Source organism: Salvelinus alpinus, chromosome 11 (assembly GCF_045679555.1).
Source record: "Salvelinus alpinus chromosome 11, SLU_Salpinus.1, whole genome shotgun sequence".
NCBI lineage: Eukaryota > Metazoa > Chordata > Actinopteri > Salmoniformes > Salmonidae > Salvelinus > Salvelinus alpinus.
The window spans coordinates 63,933,184-63,958,250 of record NC_092096.1 but is presented as its reverse complement, the minus strand read 5'-3'; the positions used below and the strand labels follow the sequence as shown (position 1 = coordinate 63,958,250).

At 45.1% G+C, this 25,067-nt stretch overlaps 2 protein-coding genes across 6 annotated transcripts in view; both read right to left on the bottom strand.

The window, feature by feature from the left end:
• Nucleotides 1–2,019, bottom strand: part of LOC139534649 (TBC1 domain family member 14-like) — a 65,175-nt gene extending 63,156 nt beyond the window's left edge. The window contains exons 1-2 of one of the 4 annotated variants that reach the window (XM_071333949.1): nt 1,966–2,019; nt 1,442–1,603 (exon numbers count right to left, since the gene is read on the bottom strand). In XM_071333949.1, coding sequence (XP_071190050.1) covers nt 1,442–1,490 — 49 coding nt within the window. In that variant the 5' untranslated portion in view covers nt 1,491–1,603; nt 1,966–2,019. Of the gene's footprint in view, nt 1–1,441; nt 1,939–1,965 lie in introns of those variants that run through there. The other 3 variants (XM_071333952.1, XM_071333948.1, XM_071333947.1) reach the window with 3 other exon arrangements.
• Nucleotides 2,020–2,807: 788 nt separating this feature from the next.
• On the bottom strand, nt 2,808–16,850 carry LOC139534648 (uncharacterized protein KIAA0232-like). 2 transcript variants are annotated; one of them, XM_071333944.1, is made up of 8 exons: nt 16,692–16,850; nt 12,757–13,327; nt 12,350–12,493; nt 10,380–10,449; nt 10,208–10,289; nt 6,675–10,029; nt 6,452–6,557; nt 2,808–5,728 (listed from the first exon to the last, which is right to left on the bottom strand). In XM_071333944.1, the coding sequence occupies exons 2-8, from the start codon at nt 12,991–12,993 to the stop codon at nt 5,712–5,714; spliced, it is 4,011 nt and encodes a 1,336-aa protein (XP_071190045.1). In that variant the 5' UTR covers nt 12,994–13,327; nt 16,692–16,850; the 3' UTR covers nt 2,808–5,711. The 2 variants fall into 2 exon arrangements, with proteins under 2 accessions (XP_071190045.1, XP_071190047.1); XM_071333946.1 differs by lacking the exon at nt 16,692–16,850 and adding an exon at nt 15,523–16,287.
• Nucleotides 16,851–25,067: the final 8,217 nt, after the last annotated feature.

Genomic DNA, 25,067 nt, shown 5'->3' with positions numbered 1-25,067 from the left:
GTAAGAAACTGAAATGACATTGCACTTCTTTGTCATTTCCTCACGGTAGTATTTTTGTATATATTTTCTTAAAGATGTGTTTGGCGAGGCCTCCCGAGTGGCGCAGTGGTCTAAGGCACTGCATCGCAGTGCTAGCTGTGCCACTAGAGATTCTTGGTTCGAGTCCAGGCTTTGTCGCAGCCGGTCACAACTGAGAGACCCATGGGGCAGCGCACAATTGGCCCAGCGTCCGGGTTAGGGGAGGGTTTGGCCGGCAAGAACGTCCTCGTCCCATCGCGCACTAGCAACTCCTGTGGTGGGCCGGGCGCAGTGCACGCTGACATGGTCGCCAGGTGTACAGTGTTTCCTCCGACACATTGGTGCGGCTGGCTTCCGGGTTAAGCGGGCAGTGTGGCTTGGCTGGGTTGTGTTTCGGAGGACGCACGGCTCTCAACCTTCGCCTCTCCCGAGTCCGTATGGGAGTTGCAGCAATGACAAAAGACTAACTACCAAATGGATACCACGAAATTGGGGAGAAAAAGATTAAATATGTCTTTGGTAATTTCTACTACTGGTGGCCTGCATGTGAATGATTGCGACAGTTCCTGAAAGTAGTATGAGTATGTTTCCTGTGTTGGTTATAGCTTCACAGTAAAGACATTGACATTGCATACTTATGAATAGGGAAATCCTTTGTCGCTCAGTTGGTAGAGCATGGCACTTGTAATGCCAGGGTAGTGGGTTCGATTCCCGGGACCACCCATACATAAAATGGATGCAGTCACTTTAGATAAAAAGCTTCTGCTAAATGGCATATATGTGAACACTATCAATGACCAGGCTACACAAATAACAATGCTTGAGATAGAATACAGACTAGATGCTACACTTCCTCATCACCATGCAAATCTACTAGAGAACAAAATACTGTAATTATAACACATACCCATGAAAAAGGGATCTCTGGTACACACAACACTGACAGCGTGACTGCACTGAAGATGACAATCTGAAGACTTAACATCTCTCAGTGAAACTGAATGAGTCTAGGCCTGTTCATTTTGACAAGTGTGAATCCTCAACACACCCTGAACACACCTAGTTCAAAATTGCATTGTCCTTTCATCTCATTATCAATGGAGATGTAATGAGTAGAGACTAGACAATCCTGTTCAGTAACACAGTGACTGTAGGCAGCAGGCTATGCAAAATTAGGCTGGTCCAAACACATTTTATTCATTTGAATGCATGCATCGCTAGAGTGTCAAGGAGTGGCAATCATTATGAATTTCAGATCATTTGCAACTACACTGTCATTACCTAGTTCAGCATTGTGTGTCATAGGCAATAATAATTCCTATTTATTAAATATACTACTCATTTGCATAGCCCGCAACATCAGCCACCTGTTGCTCAAGCTCCACTTCTAGCCTAAATAAAATGCCAACAACAGACTACGTACCACTTTCGCTTCCTCTCCGGTCTTTGGTCCCCTCCGTGGAATGTGCCATGTTGATGCTACAGATGGGCTGTCGACGCGGCTGGTTGCTGTTGGCTCCTCCGGTGGTCCATGATGATGATGATGCGCTGCTGCAACCCACCCTCACCTCCGCTCTCAGCGTAGCTTGGCGTTCATAGAGGAAATGGTCTCCGTTAAGTACACTTTTAGAGGACTCAATGACACACACACAAAACATGTCATTCGGCAGTAACAGGTCAAAATACGAGCGGTACGAGTGTGGCATTTTTGTGGCTTAAAAGTGTCACAAATGTCAACTTGGCTAACGACTCGCTAGCGCACTTGTCAAAGTCTCTTTGATACGTCGGTTTATATGCTTCCCTTTTCCTATATTCAAGCAAAATTGAACAGTTGATAGTTTTGCTCAAATGTTACAACAGAGCACTAAAGAACTACACAATTTGTATACGTAAAAATTAAATGATAAATACACTTGGCAAGTTTATCCAGTCTTTGTAATAACATACCTGTCTTGGTGCTTCAGCCGCCATTTTAAAATAAACTTACCGACTAGAGTGCAATGTAATCGAGCCAAGAGACTACAGCATCGATGGATTCACCTGTCAGTCGTCAAGGCGTAAATAATCGTCCCTATCGATCCATGAAACAATACAAGAGTTTCAAAGTAGCCTAGTCAACTCGTCCAGGAACCTTATTGCATGATTCTGTATTAAAATTATACTAAGAAGCCAGGTGACAATGAAACAGGTTTGTTAAGATGTTCTCTGCATGAGTATTGTTTGATTACAGTTAGCTGCTGTTCTGTAATCGAAAATCCCATAACATAGGTTGTCCATTCACTTAATCTTTTACTAATATCCAGAACTTAAGAGTCATGACAAAATCATGTGTCTACTTCAGCTTAGAAATTCAAGAACAATCACATTTTCTAAATATATTTGACCATACAGTAAAGCAAGGCTGTACATTGGGACTACTGTATCTGTCAGCCCTCTATTGTAAATGTGGAACCAGGAAGGACTTTTATTTCTGCAGAATACTGCCTCCTTGAGAAAGTGTCTGTCTTTACACCGATATCAAATCTCCTAGATCAGGGTTACTCAACTCTTACCCTACGAGGTCCGGAGCCTGCTGTTTTCTGTTCTAGCTGATAATTGCACACAGTCTAAATCTGTCTCTGATTAGAGGGGAACTGGCTTTGAGGTCCAGAGTTGTTTGATGGCCTTAGTTATTCTCAACAATTTACTTTAGTATTATGCCCATTGAAAACACAACTCTTGACAGAGCCTTTGACTCACAGTGAACATGGTGCAAATACATAAATAAGAAACCAGAACAGAACCTGGGGTGATTTGGTTTATTCCTTTATTAGATGTTAAGAAACTCCACAATGAAACAAAATAATTTACTCAGGGTGTACATGAAATTAGAACAATACAACCACTTGAGACAGATGGGAGTTGAGGATGAGGGACAAAGGGATGGGAGGGTGTCATCTAGTAGGAATGAAGAGACTAGGAAAACTCTGGTTTTCAGTGCCGGAAATGCTATGTCCTTCAGACCAATCAAAACTCAATGTTAACCTTCGTCAATGTAGTTTCAAAATGCATAGTCGCTCTCGATGCATTTTCAAAACTCAATATATAAACAGAAAAACAAATAAATGCATTTCCTTCAAACTCCCATGTAGGTGCTGTGACTCGGTCTCTCACACATCTACACACAAAGTAAAAATTAAATTAAAAAAAAGAAGTCACTGCTTTACCCTGGCCTGTACTTGTCATATACAAAACCGGTTTTATTTAACTTAGATGGAGTGTGGTGTTGACATGCTGCTCTTATTTGTAAAGACACTCCATAACAGTTCAATCTTTATTTTCTCAGCTCTCCCGTACTGAAAAATAAGTCATGCAAAATAAACGGAGTGACTTTCCTCCACATACACTTGAATGTTTAAAAGTTTGCATGCGCCAAGATTGCATATGACCGAGGACCATGAAAAGGTCCCCCTCACATTGCTTAGGCAATCTCAAAACGGCTCGGTCGGGCTTAGCTCTAAAACTATGTGCTGTACAATTAACTCTGTAGGAAGCTTGGGATTAATAAAAGCCTGTTTATTTTTTTCCTCAAATAAAGTTTCAGTAATAAATTAATGCTTGAATGAAAGTACTGATGCACTGCCACAGAATTAAGTGTTTTCCACCTACTTTGAAAAAAATATTTAGTATTTAAGTATTCCTGAGTGACTGACAACTGTCTAAACAAAATAAAATACAATTGAAAGTAGCCTGACATTTTTCAGAGCAGTCTTTCATTCAAGTTTCAATCGGTTGAACACAAGTTCAGAACAAACACCACAATTATGGGGCAGACTGAGGCCCTGGCATATTGAAATGGATTGTTATCGACTTTGCCATTTCCCAAACCAACTCAAGATACAGCTGTCCATTAAGAGGTCGAAGAATAATAAAACAACAAAAAAATTAAGATCAATGACTGTGCTCACAATGGAGACCCTGTGCCCTGTGACAGTGCATTAGAACCCGTGTGCACACATTGTTGGCGGACATTTTGGACTGCACAACGGATGCGTCAAAAGAGAACATGGAGGGATGGTAACTGCTTCAATTCCTCGGTTTTCTGAGGACGAAAACAAATATTTTGAAGTGGAAGGATGGAACCAAAATAAACCACTGCAGTGATAAAGATATACACAACGCACATGGAAAACCAAATGCATATCCTCTAAAGATGTGTGTTAACTCAGGATTTAATAGTTAATGCACAGGCGACAGAAACAATCACTCAAACATAGTCGGGCCTCTGATTAAACTTAGTCTGGGCATTGAATTGTGTTATTTTTGGTTAATCACCTTTTCCTTGAATGTTTTATATTACGCTCTTTTAAGTTAAGTAGTGTCTGGGTAGAAATATATTGCCTTTAAAATCCTGCTTCTACTGTAGACCTTACAGTAGGATGAACACAGTGACACTATTACCTGTAATAGACTGTTAATCTGATAACAAGATTGAAATCAAATCACTTTTTATTTCCATTGTTATTACAGGCCAGTTAACTTACTAGTTAAAAGTTCTTTAAAATGAACTCTTCTTTAAAATGAAAACCAAGTCAAAGCGAGGACCATCAAATCACGATTATTTTCTCCAAAAGATAAACCGATTCTTCCACTCTGCCGCGACAAACTACAGGATCTACATTACACAGCCACAATATCGAAACTGCTACAGAACGGTCAACATATTCATAGCACCAGTTGTTTGGACTATGGAGTTCACACAAAAAAACTTTCAATTGCTGCAAATCAGTGCCTCTGTAGAAATGGCTATTAATTAAATATTTTTGTAAAGGACCATTACACCCCAAATTGAGCTCAACCATGCTTTTTTTCTCTTGCTTTTTGCTTTGAACAGCAGTTTAGTACTTTTAACAGATTTTTGGGGGGGTTGATTTATACCTTACAAAGCATTTCTACTGTGTCTACTACTAAGGTTCTGAAAAACTGACAATCACCCAAAACCATACTCATTTAGAGTAACTTTGCACACTTCTGTGGGGGGGGCTTTGATACAGATTTGAGAGGTAAGATGCACACAGTCTTTCCTTCAGTCAGAAAAGGCACCCATGCTACTCAAAAATCTCCACATTCTTTCTAAATGACAGGGATGAAGAAAGAGAAGCAAATGCAGTGCTTTCATACTACGTTATGAAGAGCGGCATCCCAGTCAGATGAAGGAAATTGCAGCAGTTACACTAGAAAATAAGGAGTGAGACTAGTAGGACAGGAACATGCTCAACCATTCGGAAACCATAACTAACAGTATCCTAGGTCAAAATTTTAAAAATGTGAAAAACCGATGGAGGGAAAAACAAGACTGTCCCTAATATCTAACTGACTTTAATTAAGATGGAATTATGTCTGGAAGAATCAACTAAAACCAAATCTAAAATGCATACGTCTTCAGATATGGCATCACATGAAGACATGTAGAACATATTCAAGTTCTTCCTACTTGCAGCCTTTTTTTTGTTGTTGTTGATTACACAAGACTCTAGTAAAATGAAAATCAGCAGTGTTAAGGGTGGGATGTGGAGGGGTTCCTCTGTCCAGATGCCTATCGTTTCTAAGTGGCGAGGTCCCCCCCCCCATATCTTTGCAAGTAGAGGTGCAGTCAAAGGAGAAGAGGCCATATCTTCCTGACGATGGGCTTCCTCGCCACAGAGCTGGACTTCTCAGATGTTGCTGCTCCCTGCGAGAATAAAGACAGTGGCTGAGAAACATGAATTGGTAAACAGGGCCTGTGTTCATTTATCCTGAGTTCAAAACAAAACTGAAAACGGTTTGTATTTGATTACTGATTAAATGTGTGTTAACTGGAACCTGTTTCAAGATCGTGTCACTGGCACGTAGGGCAGTATACAGACCAGCATTGGGGAAAGGGAATACCCCCACAGGCTGGGTCAGAGTATGTATGAGAGGGAGAGACAGAGCCCCCCCCCCCATGCTCTATGGTGTTAGCATTAATTCTAAAGCATTGTTATCCTAAACTCGGTCCTGGGGCCCCCTGGGTGAACCTTCTGGTTTTTGCCCTAGCCCTACACCGTTGAATCAAATATACAAAGCTCAATGAGTTGGTTTGATTCAGTTGTGTGGCACTAGGCAATTTTTTTTACTTGCACCTGGGAAGTACCCTGTTCTAAAGCAATCTAAACAGCTGACACTTATAGGAATGACTATGCTGACTGAATGCTGTAGAGTTGTGACTAAGACCATTAAATATTTGTAATTCAGTTTAAAACTAAGTAGTCTAGGTTGTATATAAACAATATATGACCAATTCAAGACCCATCTGTATGTCAGGGATGAACAAACAAACTTCAAAAAGCTTCCAGCTGTATATTAAACCAATACCGTTGAAGTCATTTTAGCCGTAGGTCAAAGATATATTAAATCTATTTAACTTTGATATTACCTGTACACTGAGGTCCAGGGAAAAGAGGAGAGCAGATTGTGTTCTGCCACCAGCACTCATCTTGCTGGATGTCAGTTAGTCCCTGTCCACTAATATTTAGAGGGAACTATAAAAAATAAAAATAAGGCAGGCATTAGTCTAATGGAGGGAAAACTGTTTCATAGTCAAAATGTAGAGTAACTTCTGACCCAAACAAAGCTCGACATTCCTATAATATTCTTACCTCATGCAAATCTTCAACGAAGTCATAGGTTTTCCCATATGTGGGACTCTGATCAGCTGCTGCACATTTACAGGCTTCCTTTTCTCTGCAAGACTCTTCCTCCTGAATCTTGTCGACTGGGACATCCATCTGTCCGCTCGCTGTTTCGCAGTCCAAGCAAGTCTCTTGCTCAGCGATTGGCAGGAGGGTGCTGGAGCCCTCCTGAGAATCCAGTGAGGTCTGGGCACTCTTCTCCATGCCAGACTTCTTTAATCTGGGCAGGAATTTCCCAGATTCCAGTTCTGACTTCCCGTAGCACGGTCCCTCGTTTTCTGCATCCTCCTCAAGCGGTTTGAGATCGGCCTGAGGGTCGTCGGAGAAATCCGGCGGGGCCAGGGCGGGAACACTCATCTCTTCTTTCTCGGACTCAATCTCCGACTCACTCCCTCCGCCAGGCGACAGCTCCGAGGCTGATATGGGTCGGAAGTGAGTCCTGGGGGAGATGCGGATGGCCCTGTACTGGGTGGTCCGGTTGATGCCGTATAGCCGTGGGTGTAAAGCTTCATTCTCTGAGTCCGAGCACAATATAGACTTGGGTTTGAACCCCGGGCTGAACGAAGCCATGTCCTCAGGCTCGAAGGAGCACTCTACCTGGAGGACTTGAGAGAACGGATTGTTCAGATCAAAGGACGCAAACGGGTAATCGATCCCCGGCTCCTCACCACGGAAGCCTGCACAGGATCCGAGTAAATCTTCATGGAAGATAAAAGAAAATCCCTTATTCAATCCATCCTCACCTCCTTTAGAAGCCTGGTCACTCTGCCCGAAGGAGACCAGGGGCCTCCAGAGGGGCTTGTGGCTGGAGGCAAAGCAGCTGCCTGTGTTCATGAACACACGGTCTGTACCAGCAATGGTTACCACGTCTGAGCCAGAGGACGAGGCAGCAGCACACTGTAGAAGGCTGCCTTTTGCGTCGCCTGGCGGCACCACGGCCCAGTCCTGGTCACTGCTGAACATCTTCAGCTCTCCGTACACTCCTCCCAGGATGAACGACGTGTTATCCTTCTCAGGGTTCACGTCCCAGGGCTTGGACGGCGTCATGTAATCCCCGGAAGCATTCATCTTTGAGAGCTGGTTTTTATCCAGGAGGGCCTGCTCTTCATTCTTGCCTTCTTCCCACAGGTGGTACTCTGAGCGCTGCACTGCCTTCTTCGGAGGCCCTTGGATGGGACCAACTTCCTTTGTCTGCAAGTCGAGACAGCCGCAGCTGCTCGACTCCTGGGAAAACAAGCCCTCGCCTGGGTTCTCTTCTCCAGGTGATAGTACGAGATCCCCATCTCCGATAGCCGTCCAAATGTCCTTTATTATCCCTGAGCTGTAGTTGTCACTCTGTTGGTTTGAGTCATCTGAAAACATGCCAGCGTCATACTGCTTGCTCTCGTCCCGTTCTAACGCTATTCCACAAATGGACTCCAATTTAGATTTCTTTGCGATGGTCGGCTTGGACACTGTGCCTACATTGGCATCCTCGCACTGGTGACCATTGTTTTCTTGTAAAAAGTCCAGGATTTCTTCCTCTAGGTATGTACCAGAGATGGGAGGGATTATACAATTAATCTCTTCATTGCCAATTAGAGCAGACTCCTCTGTTTGAACGTTTATTTGCTCATTGTCTGAACGTGTCTCTTCCGAATGCGACCATGGACTGCAGGTTCGCGTTGAAAGGTTTGAACAGTGTTCAGTTTCATCAAAGGCACTATTTTTGGTCCATATTAACAAACGAGACTGCTTGTTACAATGTGGATCTAGACAGCTACTTGAATCTGTGTTGTTTTCGTGACCAACGATGAGAAAAGGAAGAGTTGGGCTATCGTACTGCAGCTCAAAAAGAGACAAGCAGGAGGAGTTCAGACCAGGAGCTTCACTGGTGGCTTCTGGGAGATGAGGCTCCTCCAGGTTCCCAGGCAGCGTGCCGATGGTGAATGGAACGCCGTCCAAAGCGGGGGAGAGCTGAACGGGAGAGTCCCCTGCAAAGCTTTCTCCATCTATATCTTCAGAGCTAGACGATGAATAACATGCCCAGACCTGAGCCATGTTTTCCAAATCCTGCATGAAGAACCCATCATCTCCCAAAGCATCCAGACAGCCCACCCTTATTGCACTTTCCCCTTGCAGCTCAAGGCCATCTAACACTAAACAACATTCTGCCTCAAAGTCTCTTTGCTCTTCACTCTTCTGTCGAATCATGCTCAAGATTCGACTCTCTTGTACCAAGTCTGAGGCACTAGGATCCAATATGGATTGATAAATATCGACTTCATAGAAGTGAGTGAATTCGGACAGATACTCATCATCTAACTCTCTACTATCCTCAGGCGGAGGGCAGCTAGAGGTCCCATTGAGTTCGGTAGCCTCCTCATCTGCGTCCCCTGGCACTTCAACAAAGTGCCCATCTACAAAGGTGCCCGCTGCCAGATACGCCCTCTGGAAGCTTGTGTTGGCAATGCAGATGCCTTGCATTCTCTCAGACAGCCTTCCAAAGTCAGTGGACAAGGTCGAATCTTCTGGAGAGTCCACCTTGCTCCGGTACTTTGTTTCCAGTTTGCTCCTTCTGCTACTGAACGGTACTAAATACTCTGTGATGGGCTCTGTGTACCACAGGGGCTCCTCCATGTACTCCTTTTTGTTGCTGGCCTCAGCTCCGGACTCCTTTTCTTCCCACCAGCCTGGATCTTTTCGAATTTCCTTCAGCGGTCTTTTCCCCTTTTTGTAGAGCTGTGTTTTCCTCACAGGTCCTCCAGTGGCACTGCTGCTGCTGCATCCAGCATTCCGCCGCTCCTCTTTGTCGACGGCCTTCAGAGCCAGTTTCACTTGTCCACTGTGGCACCCCCTCTTACTCCTGCTGAACACCTCCTTGGACTTGTGCTTGATCCTGCCCGCCTTGCTGCTGGAAGTCTTGGAGTCGCCCTGGTTCCCGCTGGAGCTCGAGCCAGCCTCACTAGAACCAGAGGACCAGGAGCGAGGGCGATACTTGCCCTCTGACCTGTGCCTCACCTGCTTCTTGCCATGGACGGAGGCTCGGTCCTCTGCTGTTGCGCCACCATGGAATCGTTTCTCTTTCTCCTTCTTGCTGCGTCGCTGCTGGGTTCTCTGGCTGGTTGGGTTGGTGGTAGTGCGGCATGCCTCATGGGTTTTCTCCTTAGCAGCTTCACCATCACTGTTGCAATCTTTTGGGGAGGAGGTGTCGGTGCTTGTCTGCGGGGCCGCAGAAGACGATGAACCGGAGTAAGCGATGGCTTTAGCCTTGTTCCACACCGTCATGATCTCTTGGAGACAAACAGATTTCTCTGACAAAGGAGGAAAGGCTTCATAATACCTGCAACAATGAGAGAAAATGTTGTCAATTAAGATCAATACATAAAATACAACAAAGCACATAAAATTAATTACCACATTTTAATAGGCATACAACAAAATCAAATATGAATAGTTGTGCCAGCTGGTCAGGACATTATTATGATTGCAGTATTATTGCGGTTTTGGGTAAAACATACATTTCAACCTGGTCCTTTGAGGAAGGGGACTCAACTCCTTCAGGAGACTGAGATCCATCAGATTTCTTGAGCTGATTTTCTTCTGTGAAGAGAAAATTAATATGATGCGGTGTGTCATATTTACTAGTTTGTTATAAAAATGAAAGAAAATGTATAAACCCAAGATGCAAACCTTTCTGTTTGTTCTGGATGTCCTTGAGTTTGGAGCAAAGCTCCTCAACCAGGCTCTCAATCCCAGAGTTCTTTGGGGGGGAAAAGAAAGGAGAACGGTAACATCTAAGAATGAATCTAGCAAAGAATCCATTGAAGAGAATCTAAACAGAATAATCATATGAGCCCCAATAAAACAATTTGCTTCCTTCAGACCATTCATGAAGTGATTGGATGTATCCAACATTATAGAAACGGATGGTTCGAGCCGTGAATACAGGTATGACAAAACATTTATTTTTACTGTTCTAATTACGTTGGTAACCAGTTTATAATAGCAATAAGGCACCTCTGGGGTTTGTGGTATATAGCCAATATACCACGGCTAAGGGCTGTATCGAGGCACTCTGCGTTGCAGATAAGAATAGCCCTTAACCTGGTATATTGATCATGTTATATCGTGCCTTATTGCCTAAATAACACTTAAGGGTTGGAACAATTTTTTTGAAGGCAACTTTATAACACTGACTAGAGGGTATTAACATGGGCCTGACAAAAGACAAACCAGCTGACTGTCAGAGGCCGGACCTCCTGTACCGTGACTGTTCAATTTAGCTATGAGGGAGAAATTACTAAGCATAGCCAAAACAACCACCTCCTGTCTTTCCATCTAAACACTTACAAAACATCAGGCATCAGCCAACATAAGATCACTCAATCGACCACTTCTTCCTTATATCCACTGGTATCCTACGCTGTCAACAAAGATGAAGTAATCCGTTTTCTGTAAACAAGGCCTGCAACGAGCCGGTCTATTTACAAAGACAGCCATGTCGACAGACCAGTAGGCAATAGGCACCGTCAGAAAAGCAACAGCATTTAGTGAGGACAGAAATAGCCACCACAATATACAGGGTCGAACTAGTCCAAATCTTTTTCACTCACACTCTAACAGAAAGTAACATTCCTTACCATGCCGACCCAAGTCTCTACCCTGGCCGTGTGTTTCTTGCATCATTGTGCTAACGCCGGTCAGCTGACAGGCAACGCACTCTCTGCTTTCTATGCTGCAATCCCGTGCAGTGTGCTGGTTAAAAAAATACATTAAAAAAAAATGGACTGCAGAGTCCAGTACCTAGAGAGCAGCTCACTCAGGCTTGCAGACCCTTCCCCCAACACACCCTCCAGCTCTACCCCAGGCCGTCACGCTCCCTCTCCACTACTGGCTACCTCCGATACTATACTACTGCCAAACCAACCGACCAGTAAAGAAAAACAGCAGCAAATACATTGATTTTGCTTTAAAAATATATATATAAAAAACAGCACAGAAAAAATACAATGCAGGCTTATTAAACTGTGAACGTAGATGTAAGGACACCTCTGCAAGGTCACCCATAATATAATCTCAATACTGTGTTTTAAAGTGTGAGAGCAAATGGAGTCTGTCACCGTGTCACAATTCTTTCCTCTACTGAAATCAATTCAACCTTTTGCCAGTAAACTCTCATTATATCACACGGACTGTGAAAAATCCAAGAGAGTGATCACAAAATGAGCCTGGTCAATGCCAAGTATCACATGATGATAGTGGCGGTTGTTCAATGGTGTACCCCTCACAGGGAATTTGCTTTATGCAATGACCGTTCACCATGATTTATGCAATTAATATATGCATGACTGAAGTTCAACAGGCAAAGGCGCAAAATTACAGTAATAAATTCCTGACAGACACGGATCATTAAACAATTTACACACATACATGGTTCCTGCTTTCTTCATTGATTCAACATGTTCAGCTTTGTAGCTTACAGGCTGGTGTATAAAAATAAAAAACTCAACTGCTGTACCAACTATCAGTCTATGTTCTGCTCCTGAACACACAAGCTTTAAAGAGCGCATGAGCAATGCTGGGAGAAGACCACATGCGCGCACAAGAATACAGGGTGAAGAACCAATTTGTTGCTACACCGGGGCGGAACAGGCACTTACTTCATCAGACGCTGAACGCAGGCATTGCACTGCGGCTTGTTTCTTTATCTCTTCCAGACTCAGATCGGTCCCTCCTCCTTTCTTCTTACACTTGGCCCATTTCTTCCCAGTTCCCTTCTCCCAGCCCAACAAGATGTCATTCTCCTGCACACATAACATCCACATCCGTTATTTAACCAGACAGCTCGTCTACACAGGAAAGGGAAATATGTTTTAAAATATTGAAAGTGCAAGAAATAAAATAGGTGGATTTAATCATTAGGTTCGCTTAAGCCACAAAACAAACTGACTCAAATCAATACTAAATAGAGCCTGTTCTTCATTGACTAGGTGTATGTTTAACTAAGTGGGGGAACTAGATACCATCATGTTCGTAACACAAGACATTGCCGCTGCTGGACACCTACCTGATCCTGCAGGTCGTAGTCGTAATTATCGTGCAGGAGCAGGCTGAGGACGTAGCGGGTGTAGATCATGGCATCGATCCCGCACTTCTCCAGCTCCTGGCCCAGCCAGCTCTGCACTGGGCCCAGCGAGTGAAGCAGGGACATCTCTGCGGCAGGCAGGGGGCCCACTGGGGTTAGGGGGCACGAGAAGCTTTCAAGAGGAGCAGGACCGTCCGACTCGTCACTCACTGGACGCATGGAAATCTTTAGGTGTTGGCCATTCTGAGGTGGAGCGGCATTGTGACAGGCAGATATGGAGGGGCGGTGGTGTGGAGAGGGGACAGGGCAGTAGAGCCTATCTGGAAGGCGTGGGGGGGGGGGGGGGGGGGGCTACTCCAGCAGGATGCACAGGGAGGAAGCTACATGGAAAGACATGTAGGGTGCTGGGGTTTTTTCTGTGAGCAAATAGGTAACTTCACTCGTCAGGCATGGCTTTAACTGATGAAAGCTATCAGCTGTTCGGCAAAACACTAGACGTGCTTGCGTCTCAGTCAGAGGGGCTCATGCTGGGCTACGGCTTCACCGGCACAACCTGAAAGACAGGAAAAAGACTTGCGTCACATCTCTGTGTTGCATTTAGATGTTACACAAGGTAGGCCTATTCTTTTACACCATGATATACGGAGCGTACAAAACATTAGGAACATAATATTGAGTTGCACCCCTTTTGCCCCCAGAACAGCCTCAATTCGTCTGGGAATGGACGTGGTGTCAAAAGCATACCACAAGGATGCTGGCCCATGCTTCCCAGTTGTGTTGATTTGGCTGAATGTCCTTTGGGTGGTGGACTATTTTTGATACACACGGGGAAACTGTTGAGCATGAAGAACCCCGTTCAAAGCCACCTAAATCTTTTAACAATCAATGTCTCAATTGTCTCAAGGCTAAAAATCCATCTTTAAACTGTCTCCTCCCCTTCATCTACACTGATTGAAGTGGATTTAACAAGTGACATCAATAAGGGATAACAGTTTTCACCTGGTCAGTCTGTCATGGAAAGAGCAGGGGTTCCTAATGTTTTGCACACTCTGTAAGCCCTAGGCTTAGAAGAATGACAAAGAATACACAGCAATTCCTTTCAACACAACTGATAAAATTTGCATATTATGGCTTGTTGACCTTGTTCAATCTGATTTCAAAGATCTGACCTAGGTGACTTCAGTTGCTTTGAGACCCCATTCATTTAAAAGAATGTTAAGCCAAACAGAAAATAGTATTCATATTTCAAATTTAACAGAATAGATTAGCTCGCTGTGAAAACGTATAGGAATAATGAGGATTATAAACGACATGAGGGTGTGCTGAAGTGAACACCTTGAAATTAACCAAAGCAAATTATTTCTTGGTTACTACGGGCTGCCTCAGCCCCCACCCTGCCCAAGAGTAGATCTACAGCCTGTCTGTCCCCACGGATGTTTTTTAATGGCTGTTGATAGTCCTGGTCTCAGGCACCAGCTTGTTAATAGGCTCCTAAGAGAGCCTGCACTCTTAACCCATGCAGACAGCAACCTAGGGAATGACAAGAACCTAAATGAGTTACATTATGGGCATCCTGTAATGGGTGTGAGCTTTTTAAGCTCCCATATGGCCTCCTACCATCACACTTAAGGGCAGTCAGGTCTACTGAATAATCTGCTGAGTAAACTTAAAGCAAGGAATTTACACCTAGGCTATACTCCTGACCCAAGGGTCAAACTTCTAATGCATCGATTTTAGGCTAGTCAATGTGTAAGCGAATTCCAAGATGTGTGTCTGAGTAATATGCAAAACATGCACGCTATGCGAGTCATCCTATGTAAGGGCGTCTGCTAGGAACATTGATGTCAAACAGGGTGGTTAAGGTGCGATGTTGTGGAACAGGTCCCACTGTGGAGTGACTCATGCCAGGCTGACTTTAACCCTATGATCAAGGCAATTAATCTTTATTCAACACCAGCCAGAGTTCTGGCCCCAGAGACAGTGATCACCCCCACAACTGTTAAGCATGTAAGACCACAACAGCACCAAGTTAAAGAATGACCTAACACCCTTTGAAATCATAATAAATCCTATACCCCAACAGTATACCGGGAGAAGTGATTTAATTTGTATGGCAGGAAAGCAAACTGGTCAAGCATATTAATCGATATCAAATTATAATCTGCCATGCTATGTTGTATTAGGTCTCTATGTAGTGATGTCTCTTGTCATGTGTTTTGTCCTATATTTATTTAATTTATTTGTGTTTTTAAACCCAGCCCTCATCCCTGCAGGAGGCCTTTTGGTAGGCCTGTAAATAAGAATTTGTTCTTAACTGACTTGCCTAGTTAAATAAAATGTTCAATATAAATGAATGATCTAAACATTTCAGTAGCCTTGTTATGCAGTCAGGCGCTCAAAAAAGGAAGCCCAGCCGCTGCCAAATGCATCTGTTTCATATGGCAGCATACACACCGGCTCTCACCACTCGTTTTTGTGGCCTGATAGTGGATTAGCCCGGAGAATGACGAAGAGCAAATGGAAGCTGAACCGATATGATAGGTTGGCCTTCTTGTCACTCTAACGGAGGCATGTTATGGGTTACCCGTTATAGGCATCAAAAGGGCAAAAGATAAAGAGCTTTACAGTAGGCATTCCCATGCAAATATTTCATACAGCAACAGAACTGGTAAACTCAGTACAAATAGTTAGCATTCAACACAAACTTAACTATAACAGCAATATAGTTGTCGAAAATATCACACTTACGTTTGCAACATATTGTTATGGCCAACACAGCTGATCAAATCAAATGTGGTCGAACGTCGGGCTTGCACCATATAATATACGTCCCTGTAAATTACAATCTAGCTATTTAGCTAACTAACAAATGTCAGGAGACGCTACGGTGGCTTCAGCAAACTTCCTTGACACTGGCAGCTGCCTGGCAGGCTAGCCAACGAACGGTAGTCATGGATTCTTCTCCATGATAGATAACGTTGGCTAGCTAACTAACCAGCGTTCACGTTAGCCAATGTGAGACAGTCAGTCAATAAGCACAACTACCGCTAGCAATCGGTGTATGACTTCTCTTTACGAGCTAACCATTTCATATTCGACACTAGCTAACGTTAGATAGCTAACCCTAGCTAGCAGTATCACACACATTCGAATAGCCAGGGTTACGGCAAACAGTCAAAATTCAACTAGTGTTAGTTAACGTTTCGTTTGTAAGTTATTAGCTTGCTAAATTAAATTAACGTTTCATTAAAAACGAGCAAATGTTATCATAGCCTGTTTAACAGCAAGTGCCGACCTCACACTGGAATATCGACAGCTAACAGAAGCTAACGTTAGCTAGCGCAATAAGGTTAACGTTAGCTAGGAGGATAACTACTATTAACTTAGTCGTCCACATCCGGTAATAAAACACCTATAAATGATTGATCTGCTGCCTAGGATATATACATTGGGGAAACTATGATATTAAAAATATTATTGAATGACATTGTCATTATCAGCCTGACGCAGTTCTACCGTTAGCTAGCTAGCAGTAGACGTGTGGGCAGGTGACCGTTGACTGACTGCTACTTATATGGTGGAATTACAGTACCCGGTTTTCCGATCTACGACAAGTATTTTCCCTAAAGTTAAAACGAAACATTCGTAATCCATACAATTTCGGGAATTCGGAGGGGGAAACAAATGAAACTGAGAAGTCCCATCAAATCAGCGCAAACTACAATAACATTCGGACAAAGTTGTTGTGAAACGATAGAGAAGGAGGCTGACCTAACCGGGAGCGGAGACGTTTAAAATTAAAATAAAAACATGCGCCACGAATTCTCACTAACAGGAACGCAAGTTGAAAACCGGTGCATTACGCTTTTTTGTAAACAATATTATTAAAGTACACGGCAAAATATTGTTTTACTTACCTGCCGTTACTTGAAGTGTAGAGGGGGAGCATTTACTTCTCTCCCGCTGCCGTTCCGAGCTCGAGCTCCGGAATCCTCTGCAGAAGCATCACATATCATGGACGCCGAGCGGCAAACGCGACGCACGACTGCGCTGTTTTCAAAAGAGAGCAATAGTAATGGCGTCTTTTTGTAGGCACTAACTCTGCCATGGATCGTTGTACAAAGCCTATCGGGAAATGTATTTAGTTTTTGCAGGGGGGTTGGATAAATGTCGAAAATAAGGTGTGGCTTAGAAGATCATCTTCGTCAGCTAGTCACTTTTTGTGAATTCTGAGACATTTATGTAATCACATAAAGCACTTATGTAAGCGCATAAAGGCTTCATAATTCATAAAGGTCATGTTAACTGACTGATATTATCTCATAGAACAAAATGTATAAAATCTCTTAAACCTGTGTTAATAACCTCGGACCTTATTTTTGGCGTGTATCCCAAAACTCAATTATTTCCCCATAGGAATGGCTGAACAAACCAGAGGTAACCAATTTCCGGTTTTTATGACTACAGGCTGGCGAGCTGAAGATTTTCACAAATGAACCAAGATTTTTTATTTTATTTGTATTAACTAGGCAACCAGTTAAGAACACATTCTTATTTGCAATAATGGCCTACCCCGGCCAAACCTTAACGGCGCTGGGCCAATTGTGCGCTGCCCTATGGGACTCCCAATCACAGCCAGTTGTGATACAGCTTGGAATCGAACAGGGTCGGTAGTGAAGCCTCTAGCAGTGCCTTAGACCGCTGTGCCACTCGGGAGCCCATCATTTGTTTTATTGTGTTATTGACTGTACGTTTGTTTATTCCATGTGTAACTCTGTGTTGTTGTGTGTGTCGCACTGCTTTGCTTTATCTTGGCCAGGTCGCAGTTGTAAATGAGAACTTGTTCTCAACTGGCCTACCTGGTTAAATAAAGGTGAAATAAAAATAACAATCAAGGTGGGCAGAGCCAAGCACGAGTTAGTGAGATCCTATTGGCGCGTTTTAGCATTTATTTTCACATTTCCGTTAGGGAACGCCTACGAGTGTGCATTAACTAAATTCGCCCTTGCACTCCTTCTAAACAAAGCAATTTTTAGAAACTTTGGCAAAGGGCAAAGTCTACAAAACGTAGTCCACTCTGTTTTTTTCTCTCTTCAGATTCTAGTTTTGTTTACAGAAAACTGTATGGATATCAAATATTTCATCAATGAGAAAATTAGCAGAATATCGGCCAACGTCCATTTCTCTCCATCTTCTCCCACTGCCGGGAGAAGCAGGAAGCTTTGGCTTCCTCTCATTACCATATTTGGTATTGAATAGAAACGCCAAACGGATGCTTCACATTTATATATCCGGTGAAATATCTGGCTCGTTGTTCTAGCTGCGGGCGAGTTCTGTCACTCGTCTCCAGGCAACAAGGCGAATCTCTACCGTCCTACTACTATTAGGATTTATTCATCCGCTCACGATTGCATCAGATGGCCAAATAGTCTCTCAAAATGTGAGGTTAAATTCTTATAAACCAGAAATAAGCCAATATCAAACAGGACAAATCCAATCCACTGCTTTTGTTTGTATTTGAAAAAGTTTGTTTTGATTAAGATGGTATTCTAACCAGTCTAATCGGTTATGGGTCCAACTTAATTGCTTTAACATTTAAAGTAGGTGTTCTTAATAGTTTGTAGTAGCCTATTTCTCTGTAAACCAGACATGCTGAAAACAAAGTCATTATGTTGCAAATTTCATTCTCATATTCGTTTTTTTAAATTTATTTTTGGCATTTTATATTAAAACTTGGCCAAAATGTTCATCCATATCCTGCTGTCTCCACCCATAAATGTATGGGTTCCGCTCATTTTTTAGTATAAAATGAGATTCTCATTCTGAATCATATTCAACATTATGACTAATTTATTGCTTCAACTGTGACTAGAGTACTTTCTCCAACCCAGTAATAAAGCTAAGCTTATAGTCAAATGGACATATACTGCCTATACTCCAGAGATTCTGCACATCTGTTACTGTTCTGCTGGGGGGTGGAGGATTAGGCAGCTGGCAGGTGTAAGACATGGCATACCCCTCCCCAACACACACACACACACTATCCACTGTTTCATGCTTGGGTAGCTGGATCCATTCTGTCTCACACTTCATCTGCTCTCTGACACCCAGGGTCGTGATCTTTGGGAATGAGGTGATGACAGGCCTGTTATCCCACAGGTCACTGCCTCATACTGCTACACCTGCTGTGTTAGAGGGTTAACTCACACTGCCAACCTGCTGTGTTAGAGGGTTAACTCACACTGTCACCCTGCTGTGTTAGAGGGTTAACTCACACTGCCAACCTGCTGTGTTAGAGGGTAACTCACACTGCCAACCTGCTGTGTTAGAGGGTTAACTCACACTGCCAAGCTGCTGTATTAGAGGTTAACTCACACTGCCAACCTGCTGTGTTAGAGGGGTAACTCACACTGCCAACCTGCTGTGTTAGAGGGTTAACTCACACTGCCAACCTGCTGTGTTAGAGGGGTAATTATCTTATTGATGACCAAGGTCTTAAAGGTAGATTCAGCGATATGACGTAGATGCACAAAGTAAACAGCATAGTGGGTCAATTTCCGCAACAACAAAGAGCATTGAAGCACAAGGCTAAACTTCTCAGCTGTTTTGGGCCGTACCTACCACACTGTAACAGCGTAAAGCGAACCCGTGCACATGCACAGATACTGTGTGTGACTGTGTGAGAGCGAAGTCTTGCATCTCGCTCATCGTAATATCTGCAGTGCTGCTCGTGTCAACCTCATTAGATATTGACTGTACAAGGGGTCAATGAGGCTAATCGATGAGGAAGTTGTGGCTTTTCTGCATCGATTAACAGATTTTTCTCTCCCCCTGCCCTGCAGGGAAAGAGAAGTGTTGTATGTATGTACTGTCCTGATCGCTTGAATCACAATCTGCCGTTCGTTACAAGAGCAAACTTGTACCAATCAAACTACTACATTGTTGAGCCACCATAATGACATTGATAGAAGACACAGTCTATTTGCAATATTAAAGCTGATCCACCCCCTACAAAAATGTAATAATATGTACCCACACATTTTAGAATATTCCTGTAGAGGGAGAAAAGTATAATTTTTCCTATGTATTTAAAAATAAAACATACATTGAAATGTTTTCCCCGCTGTCACTACAGTAATTCAATAGTAATTGGGAGACAATTTGTAAAATAGATGGCATAGTTTAAAGATCCCTTATAATCCTGGAGGCCTGATAGTATCTCCTCTGAAGACTCAGTACCAAAACGGCAACAGCCAACATGTCCCTGACCCAGACCCATGATGTCTAAATCAATGTCTCACTTTCAACGCCCTCACATCACTGCATGTTCTTGTTCTTCTTGCTCTCTCTCATTTCATGCATATATGTCGGGTTTCCCCGGGCAAACATCGTTATCGTCAGCTGAACTGCTTGACGTGTGAACCAACCCGTTCGCATCATTTGTTGTTAGATTTTAATGAAGGTTTTGTCCAGGCCATTAATCACATGTATCACCCTAAATAAAGAGCAATCCTTGCCTTTATGTCATAGGTGTGTTTATATTATGACATCACAGGTCCTACTCTATTTACAGTAAGTGTTGGTTCCGGCAGGCAAGCTGCAGGTGGCTTGTATCCATGCACTTGTTTATGTGACACGTTTAAGTGACACTAATCCATCCACGGCATTTAAAATGACTGCCACTCTCAAATGACCAATGGGAGACCTGAGCTTCTCGTCATTATGACTACAGTCAACCAATCCTGACGTCCCCTTGAAAGGTCTCTGGAGAAAGATCCCTCCTCCCCACAAATCCATATGTTGTGCTGCTGTCCTAACTGCTGTGGGTGAAGTGGTTTTAATGGTTTGAAGTTTCTCTCTTTCATTTAGCGTGTTGTATTATCTCTTCTCTCCACCTCTTTCTTCCCTCTCTCTTTTAGCACCCCCAGCCTTTATAAACAATCAATGACATGTAGGTATTCATATTTAATGAACTATTATGTAAGAGTAAAATTAGACTATGTGATAATTACCTCTTTTGTACCTCACCTAATAGCATGATTTTGTTAAAAACAAGAGCATTTCAACATAACCAAATGATGGTGTCACGCCCTGGCCTTAGTATTATTTGTTTTCTTTATTATTTTAGTTAGGTCAGGGTGTGACATGGGGTATGTGTGTGTTTTGGGTGATTATATGGTATAGGGGGTGTTGGTTGTAGTGTATGGGTTTGTGTTGAGTGTATGTGTCTAGGTATGTCTATGGTTGAGTGTAGGTGTTTAGGAAAGTCTATGGTTGCCTGATTTGGTTCTCAATCAGAGACAGCTGGTTATTGTTGTCTCTGATTGGGAGCCATATTTAAGGTAGCCATAGGCTTTAGGTGTTGGTGGGTAATTGTCTATGTTGAACGTTTGTTGCTTTTTGTTTGCACTACGTTTATAGCTTCAGGGTCGTTTGTTATTTTGGTTAGTTTGTGTATAGTGTTCGTCTTCGTGTTTTTCCTCTTCTAAATAAAAGAAGATGTTCTTTTCACGCGCTGCGCCTTGGTCCTCACTCTCTACCTTTGACGATCGTGACAGAATTACCCACCAAACAAGGATCAAGCAGCGTGATCAGTGGCAACAGGAGCAAGGAACAAAGGATTCATGGACATGGGAGGAGATTTTGGATGGAAAGGGACCTTGGGCACAACCGGGAGAATATCGCCTCCCTCGTGAAGAGCTGGAGGCAGCGAAAGCCGAGAGGAGGAGATATGAGGAGGCAGCACGGAGGCAAGGCTGGAAGCCCGCAAGTACAACCCAAAAATTTATTGGGGGGGGGTTTAGAGGTAGTGGGCCGAGGGCAGGTAGGAGACCTGCGCCCACTTCCCAGGCTAACCGTGGAGAGCGGGAGTACGGGCGGACACCGTGTTACGCAGTAGAGCGCACGGTGTCTCCTGTACGTGTATATAGCCCGGTGCGGGTTATTCCACCTCCCCGCACTGGTAGGGCTAGATTGGGCATTGAGCCAGGTGCCATGAAGCCGGCTCAACGCGCCTGGTCTCCAGTGCGTTTCCTCGGTCCGGCTTACATGGCACCAGCCTTACGCATGGTGTCCCCGGTTCGCCTACATAGCCCGGTGCGGGTTATTCCACCTCCACGCACTGGGCGGGCGACGGGGACCATTCAACCAGGTAAGGTTGGGCAGGCTCGGTGCTCAAGGGAGTCAGTACGTCTGCACGGTCCGGTATTTCCGGCGCCACCTCCCCGCCCCAGTCCAGTTCCACCAGTGCCTACACCACGCACCAGGCTTCCAGTGTGTCTCCAGAGCCCTGTTCCTCCTCCACGCACTCGTCCAATGGTGCGTGTCTCCCGCCCATTAACACCGGTGCCTACGCCACGCACCAAGTCTCCTGTGCGTCTCCAGAGTCCTGTGCATCCTGTTGCTGCTCCCCGCACTAGCCTTGAAGTGCGTGTCCCCAGCCCGGTACCACCAGTGCCGGCACCACGCACTAGGCCTAATGTGCGTATCCAGGGTCCAGTATGCCCTGTTCCTTCTCCCCGCACTAGCCTTGAGATGCGTGTCTCCAGCCCGGTACCACCAGTTCCGGCACCACGCACCAGGCCTACAGTGCGCCTCATCCGGCCAGAGCCATCCGTCTCCCCAGCGCCGTATGAGCCATCCGTCTCCCCAGCGCCGTCTGAGCCATCCGTCTCCCCAGCGCCGTCTGAGCCATCCGTCTCCCCAGCGCCGTCTGAGCCATCCGTCTCCCCAGCGCCGTCTGAGCCATCCGTCTCCCCAGCGCCGTCTGAGCCATCCGTCTCCCCAGCGCCGTCTGAGCCATCCGTCTCCCCAGCGCCGTCTGAGCCATCCGTCTCCCCAGCGCCGTCTGAGCCATCCGTCTCCCCAGCGCCGTCTGAGCCATCCGTCTCCCCAGCGCCGTCTGAGCCATCCGTCTCCCCAGCGCCGTCTGAGCCATCCGTCTCCCCAGCGCCGTCTGAGCCATCCGTCTGCCCAGCGCCGTCTGAGCCATCCGTCTGCCCAGCGCCGTCTGAGCCATCCGTCTGCCCAGCGCCGTCTGAGCCATCCGTCTGCCCAGCGCCGTTAGAGCCGCCCGTCTGTCCCGAGCCGTCAGAGCCGCCCGTCTGTCCCGAGCCGTTAGAGCCGCCCGTCTGTCCCGAGCCGTCAGAGCCGTTCGTCAGACAGGATCTGCCAGAGCCGTTCGTCAGACAGGATCTGCCAGAGCCGTTCGTCAGACAGGATCTGCCAGAGCCGCCAACCAGACAGGATCTGCCAGAGCCGCCAACCAGACAGGATCTGCCAGAGCCGCCAGCCTGCCATGAGCGTCCAGAGCCGCCAGCCTGCCATGAGCGTCCAGAGCCGTCAGCCTGCCATGAGCGTCCAGAGCCGTCAGCCTGCCATGAGCGTCCAGAGCCGTCAGCCTGCCATGAGCGTCCAGAGCCGTCAGCCTGCCATGAGCGTCCAGAGCCGTCAGCCTGCCATGAGCGTCCAGAGCCGCCAGCCAGCCATGAGCGTCCAGAGTCGCCCGCCAGCCATGGGCAGCCAGAGTCGCCCGCCAGCCATGGGCAGCCAGAGTCGCCCGCCAGCCATGGGCAGCCAGAGTCGCCCGCCAGCCATGGGCAGCCAGAGTCGCCCGCCAGCCATGGGCAGCCAGAGTCGCCCGCCAGCCATGGGCAGCCAGAGTCGCCAGTCAGCCGGGATCGGCTGAATCCGCCAGTCAGCCAGGATCTACCAGAGACACCGAAGCGGATATTGACAATGCTGGAGTGGGGGCCACGTCCCGCACCCGAGCCGCCGCCATATTAGGGCCCACCCCAGACCCTCCCTTTATATGTCAGGTTTTGCGGCCGGAGTCCGCACCTTTTGGGGGGGGGTACTGTCACGCCCTGGCCTTAGTATTATTTGTTTTCTTTATTATTTTAGTTAGGTCAGGGTGTGACATGGGGTATGTGTGTGTTTTGGGTGATTATATGGTATAGGGGGTGTTGGTTGTAGTGTATGGGTTTGTGTTGAGTGTATGTGTTTAGGTATGTCTATGGTTGAGTGTAGGTGTTTAGGAAAGTCTATGGTTGCCTGATTTGGTTCTCAATCAGAGACAGCTGGTTATTGTTGTCTCTGATTGGGAGCCATATTTAAGGTAGCCATAGGCTTTAGGTGTTGGTGGGTAATTGTCTATGTTGAACGTTTGTTGCTTTTTGTTTGCACTACGTTTATAGCTTCACGGTCGTTTGTTATTTTGGTTAGTTTGTGTATAGTGTTCGTCTTCGTGTTTTTCCTCTTCTAAATAAAAGAAGATGTTCTTTTCACGCGCTGCGCCTTGGTCCTCACTCTCTACCTTTGACGATCGTGACAGATGGTATATGTATAGTCAGAAACCTTTCAGTTGCTGCTGTTGCACATGGACTTGCTTAGCACGTCTCCTACCTAGCAGACAGGGTGTATTTTAAAACCGTACCGCAGGGCATTAAGAAAAGAATGCACACGCTAACTCACACTTCCACATTCTTTTTTGTATTCAAGCCATGGCTTGCTGAGGTGTACCTGGTTCCTGATGCATAAACACATACTCTCAAATACACAGGAAGGCAGAAAACCCTGTGGTCTGCTATAAGACAGTCGACTCCTGATTTCAGTGCAATACAATTTACTATTATATAAATGTACAATTTAATGCCAATTGACAAGGCCCAATTCAAATACATTCCCTAAATATGTACATGCGTGCGCAGGTTTAATGTATACATTCACAACAATCTCAAGCCCCTCAGTAGTTGTGTTTCTTCTGGCCCCTTTGATATGAATGATGTTTCATTCTGCTCTGTTTGTCTTCAGAGGTCCTCACTGACATCCATAGAAAAGCAAGCAATCCCACTGTGTGTGCTGGAAGGGGTGCCACTGTGCTCCGTCCCGTTCCTCATCATGTGACCCTCTTATAATAATGCTCCACAGGGATCCGTCCATCACCGCTAGTCCGCACAGATGCCAGATATGTGTTAATCCATTCTAGGCCAATCGGGAGCTGTCGCCTATAGGTCATTGAGGTCATCAAGTGCATTGAGAACAACGACAATACCTCGGGACATTAAATAAACTTAAGTTCCAAATGTTTTGATTCATTCGTATGACTTAGAGAGCATTGAGATGTTTGTCATTGACATCCTGTACCCAGGGCTGGGCAATATGGCTAGGATACTGTATCATATCACAATATTAATGGTGGTATGATGGTATTTGACAGTATTTTATGTTTCTGAATAATAAAAGTTTTAAATATGTTTTGTGACTAGTGCATGAAACTAGCATGGCAACAAATG

What these genes read in the sequence shown, in the direction of transcription:
- LOC139534648 (XM_071333944.1), bottom strand. Translation starts at nt 12,993, where the DNA reads ATGCGTCCAGTGAGTGACGAGTCGGACGGTCCTGCTCCTCTTGAAAGC. An exon ending in ACTACGACCTGCAGGATCAG is followed by an intron (nt 12,494 to 12,756) that starts GTAGGTGTCCAG and finishes TTATGTGTGCAG; the next exon opens with GAGAATGACATCTTGTTGGG. An exon ending in TCGTTGAAGATTTGCATGAG is followed by an intron (nt 6,558 to 6,674) that starts GTAAGAATATTA and finishes TATTTTTTATAG; the next exon opens with TTCCCTCTAAATATTAGTGG.